Genomic DNA, 24,307 nt, shown 5'->3' with positions numbered 1-24,307 from the left:
AGAAGGCTACTTCCATAGCCTCCCGGGAATAACCAATGAGGCGATTTTGAAAAACATTCTACACTGATCTTTTTCAGTGTTGGTAAAATAAAATGAAAATAGTGGGCTGGGGAGATGGCTCAGTTGGTGTTCCTGCCTCACAAGAATGGGACTGAGTTCATTCCCTATAACCTGTATCAAACCTGTAGCTCTTGCTTATAAATCGTTAAGGTAGTGAGTTGAGAGAGACAGGCATATCCCTGGAAGCTTGCAGAATAGTTAGTTAGTCTAGTCTATTCAGGGAAGGTTTAGGCCAGTGAGAGACCATGTCTCAAAACTGAAGGCAGTATGAAACAACATTCAAAGTTGTCCTCTGACCTGCACACACACACACACATACACTAAAATGGCATTAAATGAGCCAAGGTCTTTTGTCTAAGCCTTGTCCTTCTGTCAAGCAGCCATATACCCTTGGATACAACATGGCCCCCATACTCATTTCTGAACCTGTTACACAGACAGTGGCACTCATCCTGCCTGCCTTCACCGTGCTCTGGACCATTCCAGGTCATGTGTGCAAGCCACTATAGAGACATAGAGGTTAACCATGCCAAGGTACCTATGGTATGCCTGTCGTGATTGCTTTTGTATGAGTAAGTGGCTGCAGTGAGACACCCAGAATTCTGTAGCCCCTTGTCTCTGGGAAGCTGGCCTGGAGGCAGATGATGGTGTCACAAGCTTTATCATTCACAATGCTATTACTATCTTGATTTGAATGAGGTACCTTTAAGAGCATTCACACACACACACACACACACACACACACACAGAGAGAGAGAGAGAGAGAGAGAGACAGAGAGACAGAGAGAGACAGAGACAGAGACAGAGAGACAGAGAGACAGAGAGACAGAGACAGAGATATATCCATATCCTAGTGTCCATCTGGGTCCAAAGAAAGAACTCAGTGCAAAGAAAGGCTTACCTCACTACATTTGAAAGCAAGGCAGTTCAAGGCCAAGGGCTCGGGATGGAAATGGGGTGCTTGGAGCCACCTTGATTCCTTGCACAGCATCAGGTACTTTACCAAGTGTTCCTGTTCCTTGAACCCTCCCTACCATGTTCCTTGCTGGCAACACTCCCGAAAGTAGATTTATAGGAAGCACTCATGTTGCCCAGATGGTCATTAGCAGTGGCTTATGAGTGTGCAGAGGCATTAAGGCTCCAATAGCAAATTGCTGTCTTATTCTTAGGAAGTTCGACAAATTCATACCCAGCACTCTGGAAAGCTGTTGCCAAATAAGTCTAGTCAGTTTTTCCTAGTGGTATTGAAAAGCCTAAAAGTCCTTTCAGAAATGCAATATGCCAGTGTGAGTCAAGAGCCATAAAAATATTCAGGCCCTGCAGTAACCTACCCCCATTTGTGGCCATTTGTCTCAAGAAAATACCTCTCTACAAGGAAAAAAAAAACTTTCAATACAGACAGATTTTTTATTACAACGTTAACTATAATAGCAGAAAGACCTGAATTGAAGTAGTGAGTTAAATTATGGAACTGCAGTTCAAAGGAATAATGAAAAATCTTAAGAACGTGCGAAGTGTTTATGAAATGAGCCATTGAATTTGAAACTATACATGGAAGGCGATTATATATAATATGCATATGAACAAAACCCTTCAGGTTTTGTGTATGGGTTTATGGTGGCTGTTTTATGAACAGTTTATTTTTCATTAGAAATTCTCCTGAAACTGTATGGTAATACTCACACACAGAAGGTACCAGGAAGCAGGAAAAGGGACCCTCACCACCATCAGTTGTGACGGGTCCACTTATTTCTCGCTCATGAGTTTCCACAAAGGCCAAGCCTCTAGATTCTAGGTAGTAAAACTTTGGCTGTGGAAATCTTAGCTGTTTCCAAGCCTCAACTTGGTAAACAGATCTTATAGTTTTTCAGGACACACTGGTTTCCCTTTAATGGGTCAAGAACTGATGGTCTCTATGACCCGTGCTCAGGTACATCTATGAACCCTTTTTACCTAAAGCACTTCTTCATGTTCATCTTGAAAGGGGATCATAATGCATCATTCCATCCCTTCCCAGTGCATCTTGCTGTCAGAGAAATTCTAGGCAGAAATTAGGATACCCCATGCAGGTGGACCACAGGAGAAAGTTACCAGCCTTTGCCCTGCCCCAAATCAGTGGGCTCATTCGTTAGGAAAGCTGAAGTAAGCGAGGATGAGGAGGGTACTCACAAGCATGGGAACCCCTGTTCAATTCCTAAGACCCACATACAAATGTCAGGCACAGTGAGGCATACTTGTAATCCCAACAATGGGGAAATAGAAACAGGAGGATCCCTGGGGTTCACTGGCCAGCCACCCTAACCTAATTGATACACTTCTGGAAAACAAGAGATCTGGTCTCTAAGGAGATGGATGGCATTTGTAAGGATGACACTGAAGTTATCGTCTGGCCTCTAAACACACAAACATGCACACATATGTGTGCACATGCACGTGTGTATATTGTGCATATGCACACGCACAGACACACTGTATTAATAAAGAATGCTGAAAAGCAATCAGGAAAGTAAATGCTCATTTGGAAGATGCTGAGGTACAACTCTGGGACCTTATTTTAAATTAATGTGTTTGCACCCTTGTAAATATTCCCCTTTCACACATGAAGAAACTGGCCTAGCAGTGGCTACGCCATTTTCTTGAGGTCTCGCAAGCAGTAAGTTAATGATGCTAAGCCTGAATCCCTGCTTTTCTGCAGGTCTTTCAATAGCATCCTGCCTGAGCCCTCCATGTCTTCATAACTAAGATGTGTGGTCCTTATGGGAACCAGTTTCTCCGCAGGATATGAAGCAAGATCTTAGCACCTTCCTCACTTTGTTCCCAGTGACACGGTAGCTGAAAGGAAATCACATTCCAAGTGATAAATAGCCTAGCTCATTACACCAGCATGTTTTCTTGATAAGGAGATTTGCCTTTATTTATGTGTCTTTCAAGTTAAACCTTCAAATGAAAGTGCAAAACTGTAGCCACGGAGCAGGAACACCACAAGGAACTTGGCTCCTGTAATGTGTGTCTTCCAAAGAGCCTTCGTTCTGCTCAGAGATTCAGATCTCATAACCTGGAACTGATAACCTGGGTTTCTCAGCCAGAGTCCTGAGACCACTGCTCAATGGAAGTCATAACATGCTTCCCTAGGGGATCACTCAGCAGTACCAAACTCTCTATAATTAAAAAGATATTTGCATTTCCCCAAGATAGATTTTACTAAAAATCTTAGGATCTAGAAACAATTATAAAACCTACTCTTTCATAGTCTTTTGCAAACTACCATGACAAAATACCATAGATGTGGCAGTTTACACCCAATAGAAATTTGTTTCTCACAGGTTGAGAGACTAGGAAGTTAAAGATCAAGACTAAGTTAACTGGTGAAGGCCATTTCCAGTACATAAATTCTTCTTGTGTCCCAAGGTAGTGAAGAGACAAAAGACCTCTCTTAGGTATATTCTTCATCTCTAAGGACATTAATCCATCAATGCAGCTCCTACCCTTTGGATCTAAACTTTTTGAAAGCCCCACTATCACATTAGGGGTTGGGCTTGAATGGAAAACTTTGGGGAAGACAGTCTATATTATACATGCAATTTTTTTGTTTGATAGTTATATTTGACCTGTTATATAATAAGAAGCCCAAAGCATGCACACCAAGGATTAACCCAAGTCATAGATCACTGAATAACTGCCAATGAGTTGATAGATAAATGACCTGGGATCATTTAAGAATATTATTCTGGGCCTGGGAAAATTATTCAGTTAGTTAAGTGTCTGTCATGTAAGTACATGGCCCTGAGTTTAGATCCTCAGTGCCCACATGAAAACCAGACACAATGGCTCCTTTATAAGCCTTATACTAGGAAGGCAGGGATAGGTGAGGCCTTTGAGCATAGGTTCAGTGAAAAACCCTGTCTCAAAAATAAGGTAGAATGAGACTGACAAAAACACCTGAGATTGACTCCTGCCCTACACACACACACACACACACACACACAAACACACACACACACACACACACACACACACACACACTCCTATTCTAGCCACCTAGTCAATAGATAGGCTTATACTTGTTATACCAGCCACAACTTAAATGCTCCAACATGTTTAAGGTTCAACCATAAGGTATTGGTTCCATGCCTAGCCAAGTCTTTCAAGAAGTACAGTCACATGCATCCCTTTGTTCCCTAAGGAACCAGAATGGCAACAGATTATAAGAGGTGACACTTTGAATCCCATGTGTATATTGTTCAATAACTATCCCTCAGAGTCCTTTATACAAATCCATGGGTATATATTTTCTGACTGGTAGGCCAGAGACAGCTGCCCAGCTTGCCACCCATGTATGCATTCCCTCAGCACAAGCTGGGTACTGGACACAGAGCTAGAGTTGAGTCACAAAGATAATCACAATATGAGTAGTAGTTAGTTTTTAGAGGAGAGGGCAAGGATTGAATAATTTCTAACTGTAAGTGTAAGAGGAATTATGGCGAAGACTGTGAAATTTGCTGTGTGTACCCACGTATCTAAAATGTCCCAAACCCATCTCTACGATTACTCTCACTTTCAAAAACATCCCACTTTGGAGAACATGTGAGCTCATTCTTAGGGATTTACCATACATGGCAAACTCAAGTCAGGATGATTGAGTCAGTTCAAAGCAAAGTCCCGTGGCTAGTAGAAGCAACCTTTCAAGACTACAAGGTACTAAGACTTGACATACCTGTGCCCCAGCTGGCCCGCCTGGAAGGCCAATCCATGCAAATCAAATAGGTTTTACAAAACAGTCCAAGAACATTGAAGGTGTTCATGGTTCCCGCTGCAACTCAGGAATTTGCTGAGCTGGTGTTCCCGCATACACATCCTCTACCCAGCTGTGGTGGTGCTTTCTCCTGGAAACTGAAACACACTGCTCTAAGTTTAGACTTCAGGACAGAATTTGCATTCAGTCCTACCAGCTCAAGTTATTAAGAGAGAAAAAATGCTTAATTCCTAACTTATCTTGTAGCCACAGTTGCAGCCAGTTTTTTAGACGTTTAGCAAGAAAAAGAAGAAAACCTATTAATAATTTTCCAAGGTAAAATCTGATGGACAGCAACAAATAACTCTGCGTCTGTTAATTAAAATGGAGTTGATAAGAATCTTGTTCTCCCCTCCATCTCTTTTTATGTAGGACAGTCAGCCCTGAACTCAAGTCTTATGCGCTGGGAGTTCTTTTTCTGCTCCTTCGTCTGTTGGGTACGTATTGCCTCTTTTTGCCCTCCATAATGAGTTAGATGTGTATTACCAGGTGAGTGAGGATCTGTGTAACTGTCCCCATTCCTGAATTTGCCTCTTTTCCTTTTCTGTCATGTTTATTTATTAGTGTCCTACTTTTGTTTCCTATTGCAATGATAAAATACCCTGACCCAAGCAATTTGAAGGGAGGACGGGTTTATTTTGCTCACAATTCCAGAGTACAGTCTGTCATTCCCAGAAGTCAAGGCAGCACAAACTTGAAGCAGCTGGTCACATCCACCTTGTAGGGCAGAGAGAGAAGGAGGCCATACATACCTTTCTTCAGCTCACCCACTTTCCCATTTGTCTACTGTCAAGGACTCAAATCCCATGAGATGGTGCCACTCCCAACAAATGGGTCTTCCCACTTCAGACAGTGTCGTTTCCCACAGACATGCATGTCGGCCAACTTGAACTAGACAGCCCCTCACTGAGACTCCTTTCTTGAGTGATTCTAGGTCTGTCCCGCTGACGAATTCAAACCCACCGTCACTTTAAATGTGAAATTGTTATTCCAAGTTCAGACACCACCATTCTAGACCCCTCTGATGTCACGAGTGTCACATATACCAACTCTGGTCCTCATGTCCACCTAAATCTTCATTAGCTACAGAGAAACTGCGGTGGCTCCAAAGGGGAGGGAAAATTTACTGGTGCAATTTGGTCCTAGTTTGCTTTCTATTGCTGTAATAAATACCATGGCCAGAAGCAACTTGGGGGAAGAAAAGGGTTTATTTGGCTCACATGGATCACAGTCTATCACTGAGGGAACCTGAAGGCAGGAGCTGAAGTAGAGGCCATGGAGGAACACTGTTTATAGTCTTGCCTGCTTTGCTTTCTTATTCGGCGCAGGGCCACATGCATGGGAGTGACACCACCTACCTACAGTGGTCTGGGCCCACACACATCAATCACTAATCAAGAAAATGTCCCATGGGACTTGCCTACAGGACAACCTGATAGAAGCTTTTTTTGAAATCAAGGCTCTCACTTTCCAGATGACTCTAGCTTGTGTCAAGTTAACAAGAAACTTTCCATTAAGAAAACCCTGAGCTGAGCCGCCTGAGATATGCCTTCTTTCTGGGCTACCTGCTGGGAGTAAGAGGCACAATATTCATTACAGTTATTTAATTATGTTTATTTTTCTTGAGTTATCTTATTTTTGTTACCTTTTATTACTTATTATTTATATTGCTTTTATTATCCACCCAATTGTTCAAATATATTTGTTTACCGTGGGTTTCTAACAGGCAGCCCAGTCCCACTGTGTCACGTTCTTCTCCTTATGCCAAAGCTAAGATAAAAATAACTTGAGTGAACTTTACATGGAAACTGGGAGTGGAAAAGGGGGTAACCGTAGCCTGCACCTTAATAGTAAACATAAAGTTCTCACTGCAAGTCTGTAGTCATGGATGGATACAAAGATCTAGCACTAAGAATGTGACGTTTGTAAAACCATTTTTCCATCAGCACAACAGCAGGGAATTACTTAAATCAGTGTTAATCTGTAATCCTGGTAGGAGCCATGCCCCCACTAAAGTTCTGGAAAGAATATGTATAGACTTGGAAAGGACCCATGACATGTAGAAGGGGCAAAGATGGCTTACTCACCATTTTCAGATGATTATAAAGTATGTATACCTGTGGAAAAATATTGGGAGGATGACCATCAAAATGGTACCAAACGGTTTTAAATAATAAGGCTCTATATTTCACAAATTGAAACCTCTGAACATCTACACATATGTATTACTTTTATAATGCTGTTAATTCCTATGTAATTGATAAAGGAAAAAAAAAAAAAAAAAAAACGTTCTTGAAAAGGAAACACAAACCATAAGTTTCTCCCTCCGGTCTGTGATAACAATGAGTCCCCATCATCATGGTTCCCTGTGGAACAGGTCTCAGCCTTCTCCTCCTGGCTGGTCTGTGTGTGTTAATGCACAGGGATGTCTTTGTCTTATTCCTGTTTCATGGGAAGGAGACATATATAGGTGTGGAAACGCCCCTGATGGAAAACATTAACCATCTCTCAAATTACGGCATGTGGGAATTTCTGGGAAGCTGTGATAGCTTGAAAAATGAATATAATGATACAGATTGCTTCCTTGTGTCATTGGAAGTGTAGACAGATGTATGGTCACATCCCCCATCTGTGGTCAAGCAGCTGGAGAGATAGATAGACACGAAATACCAACAAGTTAAAGAGCCTCCTCTTGGAAAGTGGTGAACTCATTCCTCAGGTAGTTACCCAGAAAAAATGGCATTTGCCAAGCACCTCCAGTGTTCTGAGCTCCCAGACCATACCAAGGTAGGTTTTCCCGTATCAGGGCTCAAAAGGAAATGGGTGTTTACCTTCATCTTTATAATTACTGTGGAGGTCTCTAATCTCTTAACAACTCTAGGCACAGCCTATAATATCAGGGCTAAGGAAATGTCTTGGTCAGTACAGCACTTGCCTCACAAGAATGAGGACCTGTGTTTAGATATCCTAAGCCCACATAAGAAGCTAGGTGCCATTGTGCATGCCAGTAATCCCAAGAATGGTGGCCCAGGAGGTAGAGATATCCATGGAACCACCAGGCCAGCACCTTGCCCACTGGTTCTCAACCTGTGGACTGTGACCCCCTTGAGGCAGGGGGTCGAATGACACCTTCACAGATATGGTATATCAGGTCTCCTGGGTATCAGATATCTACATTACGACTCATTGACAGTAGCAAAATTACACTTATAGAGTAGCAACAAAAAAAACTAATCTTATGGTTGGGGTCATCATAACACAAGGAACCGTAGTAAAGAGATGCAGCGTTGGGAAGGTTGAGAGCCACTGACCTAGCCAATGGGGAAACAAAGACATTTCAGACCAATCAACATCTTGAACAAATCAGGATATCTCAAACAAAATTTGGGCGGTACCTGAGGTCCAACACATAAGGATAGGTAGAATGATGGACACGAAATACCAACCATTAGAAAGCCTTCTTTTGGAAAGAAGTGGAACTATTCCAAAGGTAGTTATACAACAAGCTGGCATTTCCCAGGCACCTCCGGTGTTCTGAGCTTCCAGGCCATAGCAAGACTTGTATACATGTCTAAGCAAAAAAGAGTGTCCTTCATAATAATCTTGATAGCAGGACATGGTAAAAGAATAAGTTATTTCTGAAAATTATAGGATAATTGGAGATAAGAACCACAACTGAGGTATCGTAAAGTGATTCCCTTAAGGTAATCCCTCAGCACTCTGAAGCTGATCCAGAATCTGTCTGTCTTCTTCAGGAAAAGCAGGTACCATCAGAACAGGGATTTATCCATTTCTGTGACTATAAGCCAGAGCAAGAGATAACTTTGTTATCATGGCCCATTACACACATGTATATGTATAGCTATAGCTGAAACAAAAACTTCACAGAAAATACCTTTAATATGTATAACACATTCTGATATTTTCTATTCTGCTCCATGCTTTCTGCAAAGTTGTTCATGACCCAGCATATTGATTCTATTGCCCATTATGGGTCACAAATCAGTTTGGAAAACCCTGTGCTGAGAGGATATGACACTATCTCATCTTTTAATTAAAAGCGGCTTAGCCGAGAAGTCTTGGCATCTGGCCTAATTCCATCTCCTCCAGCACCCAGAAAGATTAACAGCCATTATTTTTAATACAAGGCCAATGAATAAATCAGATACCATGACACCACCAGCCCTCGTGGTGCTCCATGTGGGTAATGGGAATACAATGGGGACACTGAAATTGAGTGTGACATGATCTGTGGTGGAGCCTGCACTGCTGTAACAGTGACTTGGGGAAAGGACCACCTAAGTTTGCCTTGGGATTCAGGCATGATGTCCTGAGCAGAGAATAAGTAAGTGTTATGAAGATGTATAGGAAGAAGAAAGTGATTTAGACAAGAGAATTTCCAGGGATAAGGCTTACATATTTCAGAGACCTCACTGAGGCAAGTGGGGTGAGACAGGAGCAGCCACATGGGGCTGGTGAAGGTGGTGAGCTAAGAACTTGATGAGAAAGGTCTCTTGCCCCATGGGTAGCTTTGACCTTTATCTTTAAGGTAAGTAGAAGCTGCTGTTAGGTACCAAGAGAGGGATAAGATCCACTGTGTATTCGGTCTAGGGACCAAATGAGGAACAGTCAATTAGAGTTAAGAGAGGGGTTTGCATTGAGATGGTAGAGATAAAAATTAATAAAGAAGGGCCTTCAGTGGCTTAGTCTCTGAATTGAAGTTCAGTTGGCTCTCCACCTCTACAAGTTTCAAAAAAGACAAAAGAAAAACCCATCTTATTTTTCATTTTCAAATGAAACCAAACTGTCTATACTGAGAATGTTCACGCTGGCTTTTCACATCACCACCTCTTAAACGATAATAGTATAAGCTACTTGATATAGTATTTACACTGCATTATGCATCTCAAATAATCCAGGAATGTTTTGAAGTATGCAGAAATATGGGTTGAGATAGGCAGACAACCTAAGGGGCAGGTAGGGAGAGACATTGACGATAGCTGGGCTGTTCTAAGGTAACAAGAGAAATGTTCTGTGTCTGCATTATATGTAGCTTTTAAGCCATTTGACACATAGCGTGTATGGGCTGTTATATTTAACTTGTATTGGTTTGAGTAAATAGCAACATGTGGCCGGTGGCGGTCATACTCAGCAAGGATATGTAAGGGCCAAGATGTTGATACATCAGGGCAGAAAGAAATAGGTTGCTATGGGAGACCACACTGGGCTAGGGGTATGGTAGAGAAAAATGCCAGGGTCCAGAAATCAAGGTAACATTGGCTTCCTGTGTTACTTTAGACACTAAGAGAGAAGAACTAGCAGATGGAGCAGGAATCTCAGTGGCCCTGGCCACTGTGGACTGAGGACTTCCCTAGTAGCCCTATGGCAGAAGTAAGTTTGCAGCTGGTGGTATCAATAGTAGCTGAGGGGCAAGGAAAGCAGAGCAAAGAAATTGAGGCTGATAGGTCAAGGATGTAGCTCAATTGTTAGAATGCTTACCTAGCATGCTTGAAGCCCTGTCTTTAATCTCCAGCAGCATATAAAAGCAGACATGATGGTGTAGTTTCAGAAAGAAGAAGGCGGGGGTGGGGGGGGGCAGGAGGATCAGAAGTTCAAGGTCATCCATGTCTACTTAGGAAGCCTGGGCCATATGAGACTGTCTCTAAAAAAGAAAGAGGCTAGCAGCCAGAGTGAAGATAACCTGATTGATGGTAATGCTTGGGCTGGGTAAAGAAGAGGTACAGAAAGTGGCAAAGAGATAACGGAATTAGCAGAACCTGATGGAACGGGACCATGGGAACCAGCTGTATGTAGCAAACAATGAGAGAGGACTTGGAAGCTGTGTCCATAGCTGCTGTATCTGATTTTAAAATCTCAGAGGTGCTGAGACATGATAATCCCTAAGGCATGGCTGACCAGAGAGAAACAGGGTGAGCCACCTCAGCATTGAGAGCACGTGTTGTTAAAAGGCCAGAGTGTGGTAACACATGTCCAGTTTATGTCATCCAGGACAGCAGCAGAAGTGGAACAGGGAAGGAGGCCACAGAGTTGGAGGAGGGTCACTCACCTAAGAAGGAACTGGATGCTCCCTCAGCAGAATTCCTGATGTGATGGATCCCTCCTGTTGCAAATGTACTGATCACTGCTTTTCTGTCTGGGTTTTAGGTCAGCCACGGGTCTGATCAAGAATCTCAATCCTGTGGCTGGGGGTGTTTTTTCAGTGGTAGAGTGATTACTTGCAAATATAAAGCTATAGGTTTCATTCCCCAGCCCTGCTAAAGCAAAAAGTAAATTGTCCCCGAGGTCAACTCCCTGCCCTGGATGTCACATCAACTCACGCGCCTAGAAACAAACATGTACTAAGGTCCTCTCTTGTGTAAGGTATCTGAAAAAGGAATAAAGAACCATAGATACCATCCTGCCGTTAGAGCCTAGGAGTGGGCATGAAGCAGGTAAGAGAAAGGCTTACTGTGAACAGGGTTACAGAACACCTTGAATTTCAAAAAGAAAGATTCCACTCAACTGTGGAGCAGAGCAGCTCTCAGATGGAAGCATGGAAACACATTCAGTGGTCTGATTGAGGGAGATCAGCCTGGGAGCGAGGTTGGCAGGAGGAAGAGTGGTGTGAGATCAATGTGATATCACCTTAGGCCAGGTAAGCAATGTGAAATCTACACACAGAGACAGTAGGAAGAGTCTCTGGAGCCTGGTGTACAGCTGGTGCCTGACAACCCTTTATGGATTATACAGGATCAAAAGCATCAAGGTGTGCTGGGGAGACTGACTCAGTTGGTAAAGTGTTTGTTGCACAAGTATAAGGACCCGAATCGAGAATGACTAGAACCCATGTAAAAATCTATAATCCCAACTCTGAGGAGGTAGATATGATAGGAGGATTCTGGTGTTTGGTAGCAAGCCAACCAGTTATAAACCTTGTCTCAAAAAGTAAGGTAGAGAACAACTAATGAATCAAACACACACACACACACACACACACACACACACACACACACATCATAATATGTCATATCACAGTGAAAATACGCTGATTAGAACTAAAACAGGGGCCCTAAAAAGCACAGAGCAATGAAAGCCATGAAGCAGAGATGTCTGTTAAGCCACCTCCCCGTTTCTGTAGCCAGCTAAGTAGATTTGAGCAAAGAACAAACAGACTGAGATGAAGTTGAGATTTAAATTTGAGTCCTGTGATTCTGGAAAGCCCTGAATGAACCAACAGAACAGAGGTTCTCCAAGGTACTGAGAAAACCAGGCTGGACTCCATCACGAAGTCTCTGCCCACAAACTACCATGCTTAGTTTGACAGAGCTAACCTGCTAAGCAAACAGCACAGGACAGTCCTTCCTATGCATCTATCTGTGTATGCAGATTCATTCCTGGGCAGCCTGTCCTTGGGGGTTAGGTCTTGTCTTTGAATCACAAATGACACTGGAAAGATATTTGTTAGAAACCCGAGGCAGATCTTTATGGGTTGGTTGAGCTCCAGCTCTGAACATAGCCTGGAATAGAACATAGCATACAGGAAAGTGAAAACCCATTAGCTCATGCCTTATTAGAAAACAGAAGCACCATGCACTCAAGGACCCTGTGTGGGTGGGAACAGGATTTTATGTTGGGAGGCTGGGAGGGCTTTCCCACACACTGCTGTTCTGTTTAATCCACAAAGAGTTGTTAGGCACCAGCTGCACACCAGGCTCCAGAGGCGGCTCCTACTGTCTGCATGTGCAGACTCCACATCGCTTACCTGGCCTAAGGTGATATTACATTGATCACAGATCCCTCTGCAGCCAGGTATACCTCAGTGTGAGGTCCCCTCAGCCAATCCTGTCCAGATGGCCTTTGGCAGGTTACATGAGCTCTGGAACCTGTCAGACTTTCTAAACAAAGGGCTCAGGGATGAAGTGAGGAGGCAGTAGCTCCTGACTTCTCAAAATTAAGAAAAGTGAGTGGCAGGTGTCCCTGGAAAGTACCTGCCCATGTCAACAGTCCCAGTCTCTTTCTTGGCGTGGCTGAAGAAGAGAAATACATCAATCTTTACAGGAGAATATAGCTTTCGACATTCCCCTCTAGCTGGAGCTGGCTATAACAGTAATTGCTCTGGGTTGAATAGAAAGTCCAGGGTAAATTCAAGTCTTGGTAAGCTGAAGAGGAACCATTATCTTTCTAAATGTAAATGACACAGTCATTTTCTGCCTCCTTTTTGTCCTGCAAAGGAACGTGGGTTTATTTTTCTTACAAAAACCTTTCAATTCACCTTTTAAGTTGAGACCAAAGAATATGAATAGGATTTGCTTTTTCAACCATGGGAAGGAAAAAGCTAAGATATAGGGCCCTGAGGGTTAATCTCTGTTAATAGATTTCAGGAAAACAGACTGTCTGTCGTCTCCTTACACAGCATAACATTTTTTGCGTATACACACAGTATATGTGTATGTGTGTGTTTACAGATATATATATATATATATATACACATATATATACATGTATATATACCTATATATACATATATATGCACATACACAGATATGTATGTACATACATATATATTACATATAGGTACCTAAGTATATATGTATAGATGTACATGCACACATGTGTGTGTTTGTGTGTGTGTATATATATATATATATAGACATATGTATATATATATATATACATGTGTATATATATATATGCATGCAAGCTACAGTACAAAAAAGATTTCATCATTTTAATATTTTTTTGAAATAGCAAGTAGCATTGAGCTTGCCATACACCCTGCCAACCCATGGCTGAGCCCTACTGAGGCATGTTTCCCACACAAGCTTTTGCCCAGGAGACACAAAGGGAAGGGAGATGCTCTTCCAGACTCAGCGGAAGAGGGGAATCTCCAGAAAAACAGTTTCTAACAAAATATTCCAGCATCGGCCTGCCTCCTCATTCTTTCCTGAACAAGAGTCTAGCAGAGTGAAGATACTCAAACAAGAAGTGACACTGGTGGATACCTGGTCACCTCTCTAGAGGCACCCAATGGTCCTCTGAAATAGACTAGCTCTTCAGAGGTGACCCACCAACTCTTGGCTGGAGAGGTTCTCTGTAACACATTTATTCCTTTAGAGATGTTCATTAACCAAAGAGATTTAGGACAAAACTCTAAAAAGTATTGTCAGAGCCTGGTTTGGCGAGCATTCTCTAACCATACTTTCTCAATAAACAAACAAAAGTAACTCTATAAGAAAGCATAATCTGGGGTCTGAGGAGATGGCTTAGTCCTCATAGCACTTGAGGACTGAGTTTTGATCCCCAGCTCCTGTGTAAAAGACAGGCTTGTTTCTAAAACTCACTGGCATGCCATCCAATCAGTGACTCTCAGGTATATTGAGAAACTCTATGTCAAAAGGAATAAATAAAATGGAGAGAGGTTGAGGAAGCCACTCAGTGTTGATTCCTGTCCTCCATATCCACTAGCATTTAATCACAGGCATGCGCACATACACATGAACTGCAGTGCTACGTCGAGAAAGTATACGTACATGCCCATTTTATAAAGAGGCTAAGATTCAGTGAGGTTGTAGAAGTTGCCAAAGTCCCACAGCTCCCAACTGGCAGAGTTGCAAGAAAAATTTCCTCCTTGATAAAGGGGACCTCCAAATATGAGTTCCTTGACTGAAGAGATAGGTGGCAAGGATAACTGCTGTCAAAGACTCTCTTCCTCTGACAAGTGTCTGCAGCACTGCCCAGAGGCATCGTGCCAGATACTGGAGAAAGTTGTATACAAACCGGGCACCCAGTTTCTCCATGCATTAATAAGCCCAGAGGAAGAAGAGCTGTAGAGGTAGCCAAGATCAGAACTCCTTCCTGGGTGTTTCTCTCTCTCTCTCTTCACACTTCAAAACAGAGCTTCTGCAAACTTAGCAGGAGGTAAATAAACTGTTCTCTGTAACCCTGGAAATCCCAGATAAGAGGTCTAAAAATCCTGTTAAATTAATGAACTTTGAATTAGAAGAAAAGTAAATGATGAAGTTTGTGTTCTGGCTGCTTTCTCTGTATAATAAGAGAGGTCATGAGTTTTGGAGGGAGTCATGATGCATCCCCTGGAGTTGTGGGGTGGTTAATTGATTGTTTACTTGTAGTATAGACATCTCCTATGGTCTCTGAGTGAGCCAGCATCTTCTTCTATGGACAGCTTGGTTTTTTGTTTTGTTTTGTTTTCTATTTAGTTCAATGGATTCATAAATATATCCAGATGAATGGCTGGGTGTGAAATTTTTGTCAGGAGGCTAGGAATCTAACCTGTGACTGCTCAGGAGAATTCCAGAATAGCAAAGACTTCCAGACAAAAGGGTAGCTTCAGATCTGCATCTGTGTAGATCTGAATTTAAAGTCTGATGATAGCTTAGAGCACACCTTTGGGAGAGATTTACAAGTCAATAGAAGGGAAGCGTTCAATTTGACAAAAAGGAAAGCTGATGCTTTATATAGAAGGAGAAAGGAAGTCTCCTGAAGGTTATTCTTTGGTTACTAAGCCTAGCATCTAATCTAAAATCTCACCTTAAGTCCTGGTATAAAATGAACGTGCTAGCAGAAGTTCTAGCCATGTGTATAAGTCAGGCCTCTTGCAAAAACATTTACCTCATTTGTGCCCTAGATGGTCCATCTTACATGGAGGCCCTGAGAGCTAGAGTGAGCTGCCTTAGAGTTTTCAGCTTCTTAAATTAAAAAAAAAAAAAAGAAAAAAAGAAAGCAAACAAACAAACTCTTGTCATCTCTACAACCAATGATCTAAGATCTTGAATGCAGCATGGAAAACTTTGATGGACACTTAGCTTTCTAAGTACTTGAGGGTTTTTTCTAGCTCTGTCAGAAACATCATTGTCTACTAGGAGAACCTGAAAATAAGAAAAAATTGACATCTTTAGATAACAGACCATGCATGCCCTACTTAACAACAACTAAATATTAATATATAATGTATAAATAAAAGTTCTCCTTCAGCTGCAGGATCATGAAGGAGTTAATTACATAATGAGTTTGAGCTTGAACCAGTACTAACCAATGGCTCATTTATACTCCAGATGTCCTGTGATATGCTAAAATTATATTCTCCTTTGCCTAACTTGCCATTGTGTCCAGGAATCCATGTGTCGTGGAGTAAGGAACACCTAATACCTAATTCTTTGTTTCTCCCTGTGGCATATTTTTTCAACAGGATGTCCTTTGGAGCAGGCTTCCCATCCATACTGGCTCTTCACTGATGGGTGAATAGTAGCTAGGGTAGAGGCTAATGACCTTAAGATTGGTCACAATAGGTAGAAAGAGCATTTGGCATCTAATCACAAAATAAAACCACAAGAAACAGAAAAGGTGAGTGGATTTACGCTGCCCCACTGTGCCCGAGAATAGGTCAATTCAGTGCCATTTAGCCACAGATCCATTCACATGTGCATCAGTTGCCATGGAAATCCCTCCATATTGGGGCAGGGAGACCATGCTCCAGCTCAGCCAGTGGGGGAGACAAGAGCTCCGGAGCAGCCTCGCCACTGGGAGTGAGGCAGGAATGTTTCCACTTTGCAGGAGCAAAGTCTGCACCAGGAGCAGAGAACAGCTTGTCAGGGATTCTGAGCTTACAATATTTATTAAATCAAGCTGCTTGAGAAGTTTAATGAGGAGTCCAATAGAATCCATCTTGTGGGGTTTCTCTCTAGGGTAACAAGCAGCAGACTTAGGAGAAGGAACAAATCACCAAGACCTAGGAGCCAGCACTCAACCAACTGCTCAGTATTAAGACTAACACAGGACCCAGCAATCCATTCAGGCCTTTCCTAAAATAGGAAAGTGCTAAAAACCTCCATCCAGCTTTTTGGTTCCCAGCCTCTCCTCAACATGGTGCTGTGGTATTATCTAAATATCTGAAAGACTTGTGCTTCTGGGCCCTGAGGATAGACTTTGCAGATCTCTGAACCCCTAAAATGTGTTCTTGACATGGAGAATCTGTTTTTCTGGATAAAAGATCTATATTCTTAGAAAGACCTTCAGTGAAAGGTGAAATTTGGTCCAGGATGGACCCTGGAAGGAACACACTCCAGGGAGCTGGTGGACCAGTCCTAAAGTCTCAGGATTGTCCCCTCTAATTGCCGCCATCATGTCTCACAATTGAGGTCTGTCACTGAAGGTATCAGTACCAGATTCTAGCCTCAGGGGATGCTAGAATTCCTGAACAATGAATTTTTATTAATAACTTATACATTTTTCCTCATCCTACAAATAAAGCTCCTCAAAACAGAACAGAACCACCTGGGATTTTTTTATTTTCAGTGCTGGGGATCAAACTTTAAGGCTTCTAGTTCATTTTCAAAATTCTAATGAGCAGGGCTGGGACGCTATCTCAGTTGGTAAGGTACTAGCCATGTAAGCAGGATCTGGTTCTGACATTAAAACAAATATGCAAGCAAACACAGCATTGCAGTCTCATTGCTAGAGTAGCAGCAGGAACAGGAGAGTCTCTGGAGGTCCGTGGGCAGCCAACATCACTAAATTGGCAAGTTCCAAGGCAATCAGAAACCTTGCCTCATTAAAAAAAAATAATGGATAGTTCCAGTGATACAACACTGATAGCTGACCTCTGGTTTCCATATGCACACATAAACATACACATAAAATGCTGACAACTAAGGCCAAGTTGATGGCAAGCACCAAAGTACCTGTAATCCACCTACACTAGATGCTGAAAAGGGAGACTCACATGGGCCCATGAATTTAAGACTAGCCTACACAACATAATATCCCATGTCTAAAAACAGAAAGAAAAAAAAAAAAAGATAATGTCTGAGCTGTATCACAAACACTGGGATTTTTTTTTTTGGGGGGGGGGCTATCAGTTGTTAGTCTTAGGAGGGTCAAATACCCTCTGAGCAAAGGGATGAGAGCAGGCAAACAAACCAGCAGATTGCCCTGGACTTGAGTTAAGAATGGGGACCGTTTTCATCTCACCTCACGTTTCTGATGATGGCTGTGGGTATCCGGTGCCAGACCCGCATGAAAAGAATGCACACCAGTTTAAGAGCTGGACAAACAGTGACCACGAGTATGTTTGCCACGTTTCTCATTTCAAACTATCAATGTCCATTTATGTGCTCACATGGTATAACCCATTCACGTTCTACTTCTGGTCCCCAGTCCCTAAGTTGGCAGCACACAGAGCCCCTGCAAACCCCATGCAAAATGGCAGAGAGCAGAACCACAGGCCTCTTTGGCATTCCCTCTAGGAGGATAATACTAACATGCCTTCAGGAATGAGTTCACCCCATCTCAGAATAATGACAGCTGTCAATTACCTGGTGTTTACAGTTACCAGGTAAATATATACTACTTTTCACATATTAACTTAGGCAGCGTCAGGCACAGAGGGCTCAGTGATTTCATCTGGATAATGAAGGCAGTGCTGGGTTTTGCATTCCTGTGGTTTGAACCACTGCACTATAAAGCCAAGTCCTCCAGCGTAGCCTCCCAGCTATCCTGTAAACAAATGCACAGCCAAGGATAAAAAATGACTAGCTCTGCAGTGGACTATCTCCCAGAGCCAGAGTTTAAAATGACCTCTTTCCTCTGACAGGTTTTATCCCCCCACCTCTCATCTTCGGGGCTGGCATCGACTCCACCTGTCTGTTCTGGAGCACCTTCTGCGGGGAACAAGGCGCCTGTGTCCTCTACGACAACGTGGTCTACAGATACCTGTACGTCAGCATCGCCATTGCACTCAAGTCCTTTGCCTTCATCCTCTACACCACCACGTGGCAGTGCCTGCGGAAAAACTATAAACGCTACATCAAAAACCACGAGGGCGGGCTGAGCACCAGTGAGTTCTTTGCCTCTACTCTGACCCTAGACAATCTGGGGAGGGACCCTGTGCCTGCACACCAGACACATAGGACAAAATTTATCTATAACCTGGAAGACCATGAGTGGTGTGAAAACATGGAATCCGTTTTATAGTGACTACAGGAGGGCTGAACTCTGTATTTGTGAACAAAGTGTCATTTTTCTTAAAAAAAAAAAAAAAAAGAAAAAGAAAAGAAAGAAAAAAGGTTTTGAAAACAGACATGCATACTCACACACACACGCATACACACATACATACATGCACACATGCATACACATGAGACCTTTGTCCTTTTTCTAAAACTCAGAGCCAGTCAGGATTCAGGATAAAAAGAGAATGGGATGGCCCTTGGAGGACACGCACACTGCTGGGCTCAGAATCCGCTTGGAAGGCACCTCATGGTTTTCACGATGCCGACAGCTACAAGCAAGAGGCACTGCCAAATTCAGGGAACACTTGTGGCCAGCTTGGAGGATGGACATTTCTGGATATGCATACACATACAAAACTTAAAAGGCATTAAAAATGAGTCTACTAAAATCACAAGTTCAAGTTGAAAACATTGCCAGATTCAGCACTAGAGACACCCTCTCCCTCCAGTGGGGGTGGGGGTACAGGTTGGAGGGATGGGAGCCCCACTCCTCTTTCCAACTTTTGCAATATGGGTCACTGTGTAGACCACTCACCCAGTCTATGTGTGATTCAAGCCCCCAGAGTTCTCTAAGAGATGTTGATGGGTGATCCAGACTGGAGTCTGTGGTTGGCACCTCTCACCAGCTCCATTTCCATGTTCAAGACTGAGGGCCTAAGGGGGAGCTGGGTGGGGAGCATGTACCTCCCCACCCCCTAACACCTCCTCTCTACCAGCCCCACAGTGTGACCTCAGGAAGCTGTGGGCCTCACCTGGCTATGACTGACCCGCTCAGAGCTGGTGAGCGCCAATATAGCCCATGTCATTTGCTTACATTTGCCAAACATTTTGCCATTTTTTTCAAAAACAACAGCAAAAATACAACGCGTACGAATTTCCAACTGTTGTATGTATAATCCTCTAATACTATTTTTAACTGCTTCTAGAATCTGTGTTAACCCTTCAGTCACTAACAAAGCTTTTACTTCTCTCCTTTTTTTAATGCACCAAAAATATAAAGTGATTCAAGGGATGCAATTAATCTATTGTAATTTTTATCCTCATTCTGATACCGTGAAAACAAAACAAAAAACCAAAAACACAATGTGGTATAAGAAAAAGATACTCTGGAAAGAGTGTAAATGCATCTTTAAAATAATCACATTTGAGATAACGGGATAATGTGACAAGTTGCAAATCTGCCTTCTGGCTTTATTCCCCGTGATGATGTTACTGTCACAAGAAGCCCTTTTATATTCATGCTTCAGATCCAGTGGGCATTCCTTTTAGCCTGTGAAGGAGACTCACTCAAATGTGGGTTTATGTGGATGGGAGCCATGCTCCTGGGGATAGGAGGGAGAGGGCGTGTGGTTCGTGCCTACGGCTGTTGAGTGAGCTGTGATACCTGTGATCATAAACCCATAAGCTCCTAAGGGATCACATGTCCAGTCTATGAAAATATTAGTGACAGGTCCCAAGTCGATCCTGAACTCTGCGTTGAAAGTGGCTGAACCTCAGAGCATTGCCTTGTCATTTGGGATGTAAGAGTTAAGGGGGTGGGGGAGGGGACTGTTACACCAGCACACTTAAGACAATATGGCTACTCTCATCAGGGGCTGGGTCAGATGGGAGTACATACATGCATAGCAAAGGTTCCAGTCAGCTCACCCTTCAACAAAGCCTCTTTGTTGACCCTTTTTTGTAGACATGCATAGCGTACCAAAGTAGACCACAAAGGATGCTTGGTTTCATTTTCCACCTTAAACATCTACCTGAAGCAGTGAAAGAATAAGGCCAGAAGAGTAAAGACAGGGATGCTGTGCCATATTTGTTTTTTACAGATAGCATAAATGGAGAGGTCTGAGTAATGGTCCCAAAGTAGAGAAGACATCAAGCAAAGACAACCAAGAAAATGGCTGCGCGGCACTGTGGCTGTGGTTGGCCGCCTCATTCACGATGCTTCTGAAACAGACCTTCCATCTGTCTACCTAGAGTTAGCTGATCCTTGCTCATGAACACGGAGAGCTCATTAATACCATAGCTAGCAAAGGGGGAACAGCTCTCCAACCAGTTTGTAAGGTGACATTTTGTTGCTCTGAAGGCTTTGGTCACACTCCGAACAGGTTTTGGTTCAGTCTTGTTTTGAAAATGAATGGCTAATGGGTTACTGCCCTCTCTGTTGTATGTCTTTCTAAACTGAGGCCCTGGGATGTACACTTTGTTTCATGAGATGATTTGCTTTTGGGAAAAAAAAATAATGATTTTTAAGCTCTTTGTATCTTGGATTTTTTTTTCCCCTAAAATGTTCTTAAAGATAACAATGGAACCCAACTCCAGGCTCACCTTTATCAACAGTTATTTTATAAATTTAAAATCTCCCTGTGGCAAAATGATTTCAATGAATGTTGTGCTCTCTTTCAATTTTTCAGTTTTTCTCGTGTGTGACAAAAAAAGAAAATCCAATCTACTTTTCTCTTTTGAGAATGAATATATCTATATATATATATATAATCTCCCTCTGTGCATCCAAGGCTAGATCCAGCTCTTTGGTTGTCTGCTTGGTTTTGAGTGGTATTCTAGATGAAAACTGCCCTGGTAAGATCTCCCTTGAACATACAGAAAGCAAACCTGGGATGGATGGAGAAGACCTATGCAGTGAATAATGAGTGCTGGGGTGCTCTCTTCTCCAGGCATCCCCCTCCACCATCTTAGTTGAATGCACCCAAGGATGGATGTAAAGGTCTCTGCTACAACCTTTGACAGATCTTTCTAACTCGTGCATGGAGGCCAAGCAGGTTTTATGCTTTGTACCTGTGTTGCTTCTCACAGGTGGGAAGTGGGCTTTTCTTTCTTCTGCTGAGATTCTGTGCTGTCAGGGAACACCTGTGCCTCTGTTACTCACTTCCTACCTCCACAAGGGGATCCACAAAGCTCTGATACCCCCCCCCCCCCCCCCCGGGGAGGCAGAGTATTAACAAAGCCATGGGATGCCCAGACTTTCCTCACTGCTAATAAAGAGAAAGAGAATCCATCTTTTTCTGTTCCCCTGAGGGGTCTGCAGCTAGTACTTAACAGCAAAATAATAAAGGCAGCCAAGAGCTCCTGAGAAGCCATTTGAGAGTTAGCTTCTTCCAAGCAAGAGGGAGGGTGTGCTTCTTGCTAACAATCCTTTCTTTTTCTCTACCTCACAGTGGGTTAGCTGCTTCAGGGATGACCTTTCAAGGAGGGGTGTTGTATCTGTCCATTTGGATGCCCAGATCCAGAAATGCTCTGGAGTTTCTCTTCACACTATAGAAAGGCTTAGAGGCCTGAGGTAATCTCCAATAATGTCCTACACAAGGACATCCACTCAGCCTGTCACCAGAAGGTAGCCATGCTGCCCGTGGGGAATTTTCCTAAGATTCTAGTGTGATTACTAGTTGATCCTCTCCAGTAGCTTCCAGTGGAGACATTATAAAGGAGCTCAGAAAGTGTAAGTATGTATCTGGGCTCACAGACTAATGCTCTGAGGAGACACAATAGTGGGCCAATGGTCAGTCTGCCCATCTGGCTTTCTTGCAATATGCTGCTTCTGTTTCTGGGGAAGGGTGGTTTCCTCATCAACTCCAGCTTGCCAACCATGGGATGTGTCATAAGATCTCCAGGAAAGTCTTGAAAAAAGTATTCAATAGTATGAAATAATAAACATCAGTATGTAGAAATCAACTGTCTGATCTCAGAGTCAGTCCAAAGGAGGACATGGGCAGAACAAGCTGCCCTTGCTGTTTATTGGAATCCTGCTGTCTTTTTGCTGTGTTTGGTTTGGTTTGGTTATGGTGAGCAAGGAGACCCAAGTGCACAGCTTCTCACTCTAACAGATGGAAGGTATTTGTTTCCTGGCTTTTGTTGTTCTTACCTGATTGTTTTGATGCATAGGTCTGCCAGCTATCTAGCCAGAAATCAGGGACAGCACCAAACAGTAGGGTTTTCATTGTTCCTCTGTGATTCCTTCAATACAGTTAACCTTAATCTTTAAGTTAAGAATCCAGGTCAAATACCTAAGAGGCACCAAGTTTTCCAAGAGAGGATAATAGTGAAATAAAATCTGGTTTAGGAAATTCATTTGAGATCCAAACCTAGCCCTTTTCCTCCTGCCCTTTTCTCCTTCTAATTCACTGCATTCACCCAATTCACACCCAATTCTATCCTTCTGAACAAAAACCTAATTTCATAGACAACTGACCCAAGATGACAGGCTGTGGATCCCCGATCCTCTAGAGTATTTATTATTGCCGCTCAAGGGCCAGTTAGAAGACATTCTCACTGGCAACACAAACAAGGAAGATCGTTGCTGTTGTTCGCAAGCCTTTGCTCGGGATCACTTCTTTGTGTTACACCTGGATCCCATCACCCCACATTGCCTCCTTTGCTCTTCACACATATGGAGAACCTCAGCTACTGCCAAGTCATGGTGGGATCAGCATGGCTTAGCATGCCTACACGGGAAATTCAAACAAAGATGCTACTGTAACTCAGGGGTGTTGGTGTTTACCTACTTCAAAAATGAAGACAAGGGTTCCTACTTCTCAGAGGCCATCTCTGATAGCATAACTTTTCATTGTAGTGTTTCTTTTTTCTGGAGGATACGGTGTTTGAACATGACCCAGTCATCCTTGTATCTAAAATGTTGGGCAGGGTGTCATCTAGACTAGGTACATGGTTCCTTTCCTCCAAGAGCTCGCAGCTCAGTGAACACAAACAAATCATCGAAAGAGCATTCCCAGCCAGGTTCTGTCTGATGTGAGAGATGACTCAGAGCTGACTCACAGTGGTAGCAAGCTTTGATCGATAGCTGTAATAATAAAAAAGAGAGAAAAAGAAGGCAGGGTTCTCAATACCAAATAACAGTGTCTCCCAAGTGGGTAGTAAGAAGACAAAGGAGAAAGTCACCCCTACCACCACTCACAGGTAGGACCACCAAATCAGGGCAACACATTACTCTTGATTGGGATTATTTAGTAAAATACTTGAAGCCTTTGTAGCCCATCAGACTATCAAAACTACTTACCCTGATGGTATCACCTAAGATCACCTTGAAGCAATAAGTGAGCAAATGCCTGGGCTGGGTACCAACAAAGCTTTATTTACAAGGATAGTCAGTGGCTGAAGGGCCAGCAAGGGTATGCTGAGGCAATACTGTATTAGAGATACCAACAGTTCAGCATAGGTGGGGCAGATATGGCACCTAAATCTTGGCCATAGTATTGGCTGAGTCACTTCTCCAAAGAGTCCTGGAGTAGATGTCCATCAACCCTAATGTCCCTGAACAAAAAATTCTAATTCAAGTATCTCACTTGTTTCCAAGAAGGGGAAAATGCCTTTTTGGTGTTAGACTTGGGAGTTTAAGGCAACCTCATTTTTCTCTTGGGTGCACTAGAGAATTTGAACTACAGAACCTGTCGTTCCTTCC

At 42.9% G+C, this 24,307-nt stretch overlaps 1 protein-coding gene across 2 annotated transcripts in view; it reads left to right on the top strand.

Moving 5' to 3' along the window:
- Slco3a1 (solute carrier organic anion transporter family member 3A1) overlaps window positions 1–24,307 on the top strand; it is a 282,952-nt gene that overhangs the window by 255,245 nt on the left and 3,400 nt on the right. The window contains exons 9-10 of one of the 2 annotated variants that reach the window (XM_034499330.2): window positions 5,225–5,289; window positions 18,462–18,704. In XM_034499330.2, the coding sequence (XP_034355221.1) occupies window positions 5,225–5,289; window positions 18,462–18,704 (308 nt within the window). Of the gene's footprint in view, window positions 1–5,224; window positions 5,290–18,461; window positions 18,974–24,307 lie in introns of those variants that run through there. The other variant, XM_034499329.2, reaches the window with a different exon arrangement.

This window comes from Arvicanthis niloticus, chromosome 1, assembly GCF_011762505.2.
Source record: "Arvicanthis niloticus isolate mArvNil1 chromosome 1, mArvNil1.pat.X, whole genome shotgun sequence".
NCBI lineage: Eukaryota > Metazoa > Chordata > Mammalia > Rodentia > Muridae > Arvicanthis > Arvicanthis niloticus.
This window is presented reverse-complemented; position numbering and strand designations above follow the sequence as displayed.